Source organism: Rhagoletis zephyria, unplaced genomic scaffold (assembly GCF_001687245.7).
Source record: "Rhagoletis zephyria isolate East Lansing unplaced genomic scaffold, Rhagoletis_zephyria_1.1 Rzeph_scaffold_01892, whole genome shotgun sequence".
In the NCBI taxonomy this organism is placed as follows: Eukaryota; Metazoa; Arthropoda; class Insecta; order Diptera; family Tephritidae; genus Rhagoletis; species Rhagoletis zephyria.
Window position 1 is genome coordinate 19,077 of NW_016158976.1, and position 11,069 is coordinate 30,145.

The following is an 11,069-nucleotide window of genomic DNA, read 5'->3' on the forward strand; positions in this document are numbered from 1 at the left end:
AGATGTTTGAAACAAAACAGCAAAAGAATGAGGCGACGGACATTTTCATCCGGAAAAAGCGCGCACTCCTGTCCCAATTGCATAATGTACCAGCTGAAGCTGACCGAATTGATATTCTGTTTGGGCTGTTGCACGTGCAAATCCGCGATAGGGTGAACCGTCATAAAATTTCGAATTTTGATGAATTGTTGAGCGAAGCTCGTGAGGCAGAGTTCTTTTGGCAAGAACGCAAACAGCACGTTACGCACAATGACGATCATGCTAGCACAAGTAGTTCGGCACGCTGTGGGTTTTGTCGTAAGAAGGGCCATAGCATGGAAGTTTGTTTTAAAAGGAAGAATGAAGAGGCGAAAGAGGCACACGCTGCAAACATAGCACAAGCAGTAGCTTTGAAACCTACATACGCTTGCTACGGATGTAATGCTCCAGGTGTGATCCGCGCTAACTGCCTCAATTGTAGGAAGAAACCAGCAGCAACATCCGAGGTGGTGAACTTTAACTCACTATCCACTTCTATTGGTAGGGAAATTCCCATTGCGAATATACAGCTATTCGGAACACCTGGTCAGGCTTATTTTGATTCGGGTGCTCGAGCGAGCGTTGCTAGTGCAAATCTGAAACGCATCATGGACTTTAAAAGATGCGTATATGAAAACGTAAACTGCGGCGTTATTCTTGCGGATGGCAGCACGTCGCTGCAGAACTGTCTATCTACTGTATGCAAAATTATTATAGGGGGGCAATGTTTAAACATTCGGTTCATTACCTTACCGAATGCTACTGGTAACAGAACACTGATTGGTGCTGACTTTATGGAGCAGGCATCACTTAAATTTTGCTGATGCATTACCGTTAGAACTAAATATTTTAGAAAGGGTCAAAGTATGTTCGACTAACAACAAGCGCAAGCCAGAGGTAGAAGCAATCCGTGAAATCGATGCGTCCAAAGCATACATGTCTGACTTTGAGTATTATGGGCCAGATGTCCCTAACGATTATTCGCCACACACTATTCGGAGTATATTCCGAGATGCTATTCCTCCAGAAATGATTACACCTGAATGGCCGAAAGGCCCCGGTTTATTTACTGGTGTTTTTCATACCCACAAGTCAACAGATTTGTTCTCAATAGATTTTGATTTTATAAAGGAGACTGATGGAACTGATTTATCAGTACAAGAAAAGAGGCAACTTGAAAAGTTACTTCAAAAACATTCAAACGTTTTTGGTCCATCGTCTTAGCCAACGCAGTATGCCCAGCATTTTAAAGATACTGGAGATTATGAGCCAGTGTCATCACCTCCGTACCGCTTGTCATTTCCTAGACTGCAGGAACTTAAGTGCGAGATAACGAAGATTGTCGAGAACGACATCACTGAAGAATCTGATTCACCGTGGTCGTCGCCGGTTGTGATGGTGCCAAAGAGAGACGGTGGCACGCGCGTATGTGTCGATTATCGGAAGATAAACTCCATCACAAAGCCAGATAGGTACCCATTACCCCGCATGGACGACTTGCTGCAATCTGCGAAAAGTACTTGGTTTATGACGACCCTTCAAAATGTCGTTTTTGTTGTGCCGAAGTCAAATATCTCGGTCATGTCCTTACAACAGATGGAATTAAAGTCCATCCTGAAAAAACAAATGCGATCACCTCACGAAGGGAACCTCGAAATATCAAGGAACTGGTGTCTTTTATCCATGCTGTTCCTGGTACCGCCGTTTCATAGATCATTTCGCTGAGATCGTAAAGCCACTTACTGATCTTATGAAAAAGAATGCTGTATGGCAATGGTATGCACCACAAGCTGAAGCATTCAGCAAACTGAAGCAATTACTGGCCAATGCTCCAGTTTTACGTCAAGCAGAAGATAACGTAGCTTTCACCATTAAGACTGATGCGAGTTCTTACGTATTAGGAGCGGTTTTACTCCACGGGGAGAAAGAGAATGAGCACCCAATCGAATACGCAAGCCGTCTAACATCTAACATCAGCAGAACGCAACTATTCGACGACGGAACGTGAAGCCCTTGCTATAGTATGGGCATGTGCAAAATTTAGAGGGTACATGACGGGGCTAAAATTCATCTGAAGACAGATCACCAACCTCTTAAATGGCTGATGACCATGAAATCGCCATCTGGTCGCCTTGCAAGATTGGCATTACAGATATATAGTAATATAGTATAGTATATAGTATAATTTCCAAATCGATTACACCCCCGGTAAAAGCAATTCCGTAGCTGATATGTTATCACGTCCGCCGTGTGTGTCACAAGACCACCAAACATTAAATTGCATATGTGCTTTTCAAGCAGAACTTCCTCGTAAGAAATCAAATGAACTACGAGCTGAACAGCTTAAAGACGACTACTTAGCGAAGATAATAAATTCTCTGGAGCAAAAAGATGAAAACGTACCCTTATGGTGCAACCGTGGCTACCTTTTGAATGACGGAGTTTTATATCGCTACGCCAATGATGATACTGAAGGAGCTCAACTCGTGATACCCACTCATGAGCGTGCAACTATTTTGAAATTGTATCACGATGAAAGTACTGCAGGACATTATGGTGTCGAGAAAACCATCGATCGAATCGCCAGCCGTTACTTTTGGCCAGGAATTCGCGCCGAAATAACTAAATCTGTACGAACGTGTGTCCAGTGTCAGCGCTACAAAGCCTCAAATATGAAACCGATGGGTCTACTCCAGACAACCAGTAGTAAACAAAGGTTTGAAGTTGTAGCCGTCGATCTTTTCGGGCCTTTACCACAGACAGAAGACGGATACCAATGGATATTTATAATCGAAGATGTAGCCATCAGATGGGTTGAGCTATTTGCCCTTAAGGGAGCAACAGCAGAAGCTTGTGCAAAAACTCTTGTCGATGACGTTTTCCTCTGATACGGCGTACCAAGACGTCTTAAATCCGAAAACGGTGTACAATTTGTTTCGTCAATTATGCAGAAGATAGCCACAGTATGGGCATACAACAACTTTTCACACCTTTATATCACCCCGAAGCTAACCCTGTAGAACGCAAAAACCGAGACCTCAAGGCCCAGTTGGCCATACTCGTTCAGAACCAACATAACACTTGGAGCTCTGACTTAGCATCCATCCGTTTCGCAATGAACACTACCAAATGCCAATCGACCGGTTACTCCGCTGCATTCCTCACTTTTGGAAGAGAACTACGCACCTTCGACGATATAGAGCACGATATCAAAGCGATAACAGAGAGCGAGAACTTTATACCTCAGATTACGCCTTATCTAAGAAGTATGGTGGACACTTTTAACAACGCTAAAGAGATAGAACAAACAATGCAAGACCGTAACAAAGAATATGTCGACAAACGCCGGAGATCTCAAGATGGCATCGAAGTAGGAGCCGAAGTTTTAGTGACTACCCACGTCCTCAGCCAAGCAGCTAAAGGTATCACCTCGAAATTCGTGCCGAAGCGTGACGCACCGTATGTGGTTGTCCGGAAAATTGGGATTGCCGCCAAATCCGATCCTGACGCTCCACTAGGAGCTTACCATGCATCCGCCTTGACTTTATAGCAACGCAAACGAAGATCCACTCACAGTGCAGCCCCTTCGGATGAGAGGCCGACCCCGGAAGTCCTAATCAGTTGGTGATGGTTCGATAGTTTTACTCCTCGAACATCAAGGAGGAGGATGTAGCATTACGTATGGTGAACTTATAGTTATAAGACAATTAGCTTAAGATCTGGCAACTCACTGTAAGCATTACACCACTTAGTTTTTCCCCACATTACAAGCTCACCTGCTAGCACTAGCGGGACACTATAAAAACGCGATCCTCTGTGTTCTCGACTTCACTTGTTGGAAGCCGTGCACACGAGAGGTAAGTTTTCCTTTAATACGTTTATTTCATTGTTGCTATGAGTATAAGGCGAACAGCGCAAAGCTGGTCATTTAGAAAATAGCTTAACAGTGTTCTGTTGTTGTCTTCGTACGGAACAAGGCGATCAGTGCGAAACTGGTCACTTGAACTGTACACACATGTTTATATGTATGTAGACGCGATGCTTTAGACGAACAGCGCAAAGCTGGTCTCTAAGTGGTTGAATGCATTGCCAGTATAATTAATATATAATATATAATTAATATGTAAGTACATTTATTCTGTTACCCTAGGTTAATTACTCACGCAAATCCTGAGCTATTTCTTGTTTGTCACCACCATTTAATTATTTTTGACAATAAAACCACAAAAGTTCTCTAAAAATGTTAATAAGCCACAATAACATTGACAAATAAGTTTTACAAAAAATTTAAATCTACTAAAATTTCTGCCTTTAAAGATAAATATCTTCACTATTCGAGAGAGTTTAAAACGTTAGGTCAAATGCTTTAGAGCAGGTATGTTCGTAATTTCGAGTCGGATATCAAGGTGAATCCAAAGTCGTTCTGGAACTATGTAAATTCAAAAAAATCGTGCTCTAGTATTCGGAAGTTTTCTATAATGGGACCCATGCTTCCTCATCTTCTGAGGCTGCAAATCTTTTTGCTGACTTCTTCCGCTCGAATTTTGTGACACAGTCGGAAACCACTCGGGGTTTTTCTCCAACTGTGAACTCTCCAATTAACTTTGGCAGGCTCTCATTATCTCTTGAGGATGTAGTTGATGGCATTTTGCAAATCAAATCCTCATTGCAGACAGACGTTGATGGCTTATCATCTTATCTTCTTAATAATTGTTTGGCCTTTGCAAACCCACTTCTGTTACTGTTCAATAAGTCACTTGAGTGTGGCGAGTTCATCGATGCCTGGAAAGTTACCTTCATTAGCCCTATATTCAAAAGTGGTGATAAAAGCAATGTTTCCAACTACAGGCCCATCGCCAAGTTGTCGACTGTTTCAAAGTTATTTGAATATATTGTTAAGCAGAAGTTGTATTTTACAGTTAAACGCTTAATTTCCGATAATCAGCATGGTTTCATGTCCGGTAGGTCTACTGTGACAAATCTAGCAATTTTCTCTGAATTTTGTATGACGGCTTTCAATGACCGCCTTCAAGTTGACACTGTATATACAGATCTTTCACACAAAATTCGAGCGGAAGAAGTCAGCAAAAAGATTTGCAGCCTCAGAAGATGAGGAAGCATGGGTCCCATTATAGAAAACTTCCGAATACTAGAGCACGATTTTTTTGAATTTACATAGTTCCAGAACGACTTTGGATTCACCTTGATATCCGACTCGAAATTACGAACATACCTGCTCTGAAGTATTTTACCTAACGTTTTAAACTCTCTCGAATAGTGAAGATATTTATCTAGTTCTAGAATTAGTGAGACTATTTATCTGGGATTGATTAACACTTAAGAAGTTGTCGACAAGATACGATTCAGAAAAACCGTTCACAAATTAAGGAAGTAAAGTTGAACTATTGTCTAAGTATGACCATTCCACGTTCGGTAAATTAAAGTCTCCGAAAATGCAAAAATTATCACTGTCATGATTACAGATGAGATCGACAACGTTGNAAAGCATTTGACCTAACGTTTTAAACTCTCTCGAATAGTGAAGATATTTATCTTTAAAGGCAGAAATTTTAGTAGATTTAAATTTTTTGTAAAACTTATTTCTCAAATTCTTTAGCTTCTTTAGTTTCTTAGTATACCACGGGATTTTATAGCAGTTTTGTTTTTTTAGCGGAATATTGTTCAAACAGATTTCATTGACTCTATNTGTTATTGTGGCTTATTAACATTTTTAGAGAACTTTTGTGGTTTTATTGTCAAAAATAATTAAATGGTGGTGACAAACAAGAAATAGCTCAGGATTTGCGTGAGTAATTAACCTAGGGTAACAGAATAAATGTACATACATATTAATTATATATTATATATTAATTATACTGGCAATGCATTCAACCACTTAGAGACCAGCTTTGCGCTGTTCGTCTAAAGCATCGCGTCTACATACATATAAACAAGTGTGTACAGTTCACGTGACCAGTTTCGCACTGATCGCCTTGTTCCGTACGAAGACAACAACAGAACACTGTTAAGCTATTTTCTAAATGACCAGCTTTGCGCTGTTCGCCTTATACTCATAGCAACAATGAAATAAACGTATTAAAGGAAAACTTACCTCTCGTGTGCACGGCTTCCAACAAGTGAAGTCGAGAACACAGAGGATCGCGTTTTTATAGTGTCCCGCTAGTGCTAGCAGGTGAGCTTGTAATGTGGGGAAAAACTAAGTGGTGTAATGCTTACAGTGAGTTGCCAGATCTTAAGCTAATTGTCTTATAACTATAAGTTCACCATACGTAATGCTACATCCTCCTCCTTGATGTTCGAGGAGTAAAACTATCGAACCATCACCAACTGATTAGGACTTCCGGGGTCGGCCTCTCATCCGAAGGGGCTGCACTGTGAGTGGATCTTCGTTTGCGTTGCTATAAAGTCAAGGCGGATGCATGGTAAGCTCCTAGTGGAGCGTCAGGATCGGATTTGGCGGCAATCCCAATTTTCCGGACAACCACATACGGTGCGTCACGCTTCGGCACGAATTTCGAGGTGATACCTTTAGCTGCTTGGCTGAGGACGTGGGTAGTCACTAAAACTTCGGCTCCTACTTCGATGCCATCTTGAGATCTCCGGCGTTTGTCGACATATTCTTTGTTACGGTCTTGCATTGTTTGTTCTATCTCTTTAGCGTTGTTAAAAGTGTCCACCATACTTCTTAGATAAGGCGTAATCTGAGGTATAAAGTTCTCGCTCTCTGTTATCGCTTTGATATCGTGCTCTATATCGTCGAAGGTGCGTAGTTCTCTTCCAAAAGTGAGGAATGCAGCGGAGTAACCGGTCGATTGGCATTTGGTAGTGTTCATTGCGAAACGGATGGATGCTAAGTCAGAGCTCCAAGTGTTATGTTGGTTCTGAACGAGTATGGCCAACTGGGCCTTGAGGTCTCGGTTTTTGCGTTCTACAGGGTTAGCTTCGGGGTGATATAAAGGTGTGAAAAGTTGTTGTATGCCCATACTGTGGCTATCTTCTGCATAATTGACGAAACAAATTGTACACCGTTTTCGGATTTAAGACGTCTTGGTACGCCGTATCAGAGGAAAACGTCATCGACAAGAGTTTTTGCACAAGCTTCTGCTGTTGCTCCCTTAAGGGCAAATAGCTCAACCCATCTGATGGCTACATCTTCGATTATAAATATCCATTGGTATCCGTCTTCTGTCTGTGGTAAAGGCCCGAAAAGATCGACGGCTACAACTTAGAACCTTTGTTTACTATTTGTTGTCTGGAGTAAACCCATCGGTTTCATATTTGAGGCTTTGTAGCGCTGACACTGGACACACGTTCGTACAGATTTAGTTATTTCGGCGCGAATTCCTGGCCAAAAGTAACGGCTGGCGATTCGATCGATGGTTTTCTCGGCACCATAATGTCCTGCAGTACTTTCATCGTGATACAATTTCAAAATAGTTGCACGCTCATGAGTGGGTATCACGAGTTGAGCTCCTTCAGTATCATCATTGGCGTAGCGATATAAAACTCCGTCATTCAAAAGGTAGCCACGGTTGCACCATAAGGGTACGTTTTCATCTTTTTGCTCCAGAGAATTTATTATCTTCGCTAAGTAGTCGTCTTTAAGCTGTTCAGCTCGTAGTTCATTTGATTTCTTACGAGGAAGTTCTGCTTGAAAAGCACATATGCAATTTAATGTTTGGTGGTCTTCTGACACACACGGCGGACGTGATAACATATCAGCTACGGAATTGCTTTTACCGGGGGTGTAATCGATTTGGAAATTATACTATATACTATACTATATTACTATATATCTGTAATGCCAATCTTGCAAGGCGACCAGATGGCGATTTCATGGTCATCAGCCATTTAAGAGGTTGGTGATCTGTCTTCAGATGAATTTTAGCCCCGTCATGTACCCTCTAAATTTTGCACATGCCCATACTATAGCAAGGGCTTCACGTTCCGTCGTCGAATAGTTGCGTTCTGCTGATGTTAGATGTTAGACGGCTTGCGTATTCGATTGGGTGCTCATTCTCTTTCTCCCCGTGGAGTAAAACCGCTCCTAATANGGGTGCTCATTCTCCTTCTCCCCCTGGAGTAAAACCGCTCCTAATGCGTAAGAACTCGCATCAGTCTTAATGGTGAAAGCTACGTTATCTTCTGCTTGACGTAAAACTGGAGGGTTGGCCAGTAATTGCTTCAATTTACTGAATGCTTCAGCTTGTGGTGCATACCATTGCCATACAGCATTCTTTTTCATAAGATCAGTAAGTGGCTTTACGATCTCAGCGAAATGATCTATGAAACGGCGGTACCAGGAACAGCATGGATAAAAGACACCAGTTCCTTGATATTTCGAGGTTCCCTTCGTGAGGTGATCGCATTTGTTTTTTCAGGATTGACTTTAATTCCATCTGTTGTAAGGACATGACCGAGATATTTGACTTCGGCACAACAAAAACGACATTTTGAAGGGTCGTCATAAACCAAGTACTTTTCGCAGATTGCAGCAAGTCGTCCATGCGGGGTAATGGGNCATACGCGCGTGCCCCCGTCTCTCTTTGGCACCATCACAACCGGTGACGCCCACGGCGAATCAGATTCTTCGATGATGTCGTTCTCGAGCATCTTCGTTATCTCGCACTTAAGTTCCTGCAGTCTAGGAAATGACAAGCGGTACGGAGGTGATGACACTGGCTCATAATCTCCAGTATCTTTAAAATGCTGGGCATACTGCGTTGGCTAAGACGATGGACCAAAAACGTTTGAATGTTTTTGAAGTAACTTTTCAAGTTGCCTCTTTTCTTGTACTGATAAATCAGTTCCATCAGTCTCCTTTATAAAATCAAAATCTATTGAGAACAAATCTGTTGACTTGTGGGTATGAAAAACACCAGTAAATAAACCGGGGCCTTTCGGCCATTCAGGTGTAATCATTTCTGGAGGAATAGCATCTCGGAATATACTCTGAATAGTGTGTGGCGAATAATCGTTAGGGACATCTGGCCCATAATACTCAAAGTCAGACATGTATACTTTGGACGTATCGATTTCACGGATTGCTTCTACCTCTGGCTTGCGCTTGTTGTTAGTCGAACATACTTTGACCCTTTCTAAAATATTTAGTTCTAACGGTAATGGATCAGCAAAATCGAAGTGATGCGTAGGATCACTTTCGTAATACCAGTATCTCTGTCCCATGTTAAGTACAATTCCTGCCTGCTCCATAAAGTCAGCGCCAATCAGTGTTCTGTTACCAGTAGCATTCGGTAAGATAATGAACCGAATGTTCAAACATCGCCCCCCTATAATAATTTTGCATACAGTAGATAGACAGTTCTGCAGCGACGTGCTGCCGTCCGCAAGAGTAACGCCACAGTATACGTTTTCATATACGCATCTTTTAAAGTCCATGATGCGTTTCAGATTTGCACTAGCAACGCTCGCTCGAGCACCCGAATCAAAATAAGNCATGCCCATACTATAGCAAGGGCTTCACGTTCCGTCGTCGAATAATTGCGTTCTGCTGATGTTAGTAAACGGCTTGCGTATTCGATTGGGTGCTCATTCTCCTTCTCCCCCTGGAGTAAAACCGCTCCTAATACGTAAGAACTCGCATCAGTCTTAATGGTGAAAGCTACGTTATCTTCTGCTTGACGTAAAACTGGAGCATTGGCCAGTAATTGCTTCAGTTTGCTGAATGCTTCAGCTTGTGGTGCATACCATTGCCATACAGCATTCTTTTTCATAAGATCAGTAAGTGGCTTTACGATCTCAGCGAAATGATCTATGAAACGGCGGTACCAGGAACATGTTTGGATAAAAGACACCAGTTCCTTGATATTTCGAGGTTCCTTTCGTGAGGTGATCGCATTTGTTTTTTCAGGATTGACTTTAATTCCATCTGTTGTAAGGACATGACCGAGATATTTGACTTCGGCACAACAAAAACGACATTTTGAAGGGTTTATGCGCAATTTAAACTTGTCCAGCTTATCGAAAACGGTACTCAGTTCTTTAAGATGTTCTGTGAACGTAGTCGAACAGATAATTATATCATCTAGGTACGCTAGAACTTTTACATTGGGTACTGCGGTTTTAAATCGGTCTATTAAGCGTTGGAAGGTGGCAGGGGCATTTCGAAGACCGAAAGGCATTCTCTTAAACCTGTATGTGCCAAATGGTGTTATGAGGCAAGTTTTATCTCTGTCTTTTTCAGCTACGGCTATCTGAAAGTAACCACATTGCAAATCTAGGGTCGTCATAAACCTAGTACTTTTCGCAGATTGCAGCAAGTCGTTCATGTGGGGTAACGGATACCTATCTGGCTTTGTGATGGAGTTTATCTTCCGATAATCGACACATACGCGCGTGCCACCGTCTCTCTTTGGCACCATCACAACCGGCGACGACCACGGTGAATCAGATTCTTCAGTGATGTCGTTCTCGACAATCTTCGTTATCTCGCACTTAAGTTCCTGCAGTCTAGGAAATGACAAGCGGTACGGAGGTGATGACACTGGCTCATGATCTCCAGTATCTATAAAATGCTGGGCATACTGCGTTGGCTCAGACGATGGACCAAAAACGTTTGAATGTGTTTGAAGTACCTTTTCAAGTTGCCTCTTTTCTTGTACTGATAAATCGGTTCCATCAGTCTCCTTTATAAAATAAAAATCTATTGAGAACAAATCTGTTGACTTGTGGGTATAAACGACACCAGTAAATAACCCAGGGCCTTTCGGCCGTTCAGGTGTAACCATTTCTGGAGGAATAGCATCTCGGAATATACTCTGAATAGTGTGTGGCGAATAATCGTTAGGGACATCTGGCCCATAATACTCAAAGTCAGACATGTATGCTTTGGACGCNCTTTTCTTGTACTGATAAATCGGTTCCATCAGTCTCCTTTATAAAATAAAAATCTATTGAGAACAAATCTGTTGACTTGTGGGTATAAACGACACCAGTAAATAACCCAGGGCCTTTCGGCCGTTCAGGTGTAACCATTTCTGGAGGAATAGCATCTCGGAATATACTCTGAA

At 42.1% G+C, this 11,069-nt stretch overlaps 1 protein-coding gene across 1 annotated transcript; it reads right to left on the minus strand.

The window, feature by feature from the left end:
- Window positions 1-6,437: 6,437 nt before the first annotated feature.
- Window positions 6,438-7,022, minus strand: LOC108365496 (uncharacterized). Its single transcript, XM_017619537.1, has one exon. The coding sequence runs from the start codon at window positions 7,020-7,022 to the stop codon at window positions 6,438-6,440; it is 585 nt and encodes a 194-aa protein (XP_017475026.1).
- Between the last annotated feature and the right edge of the window lie 4,047 nt (window positions 7,023-11,069).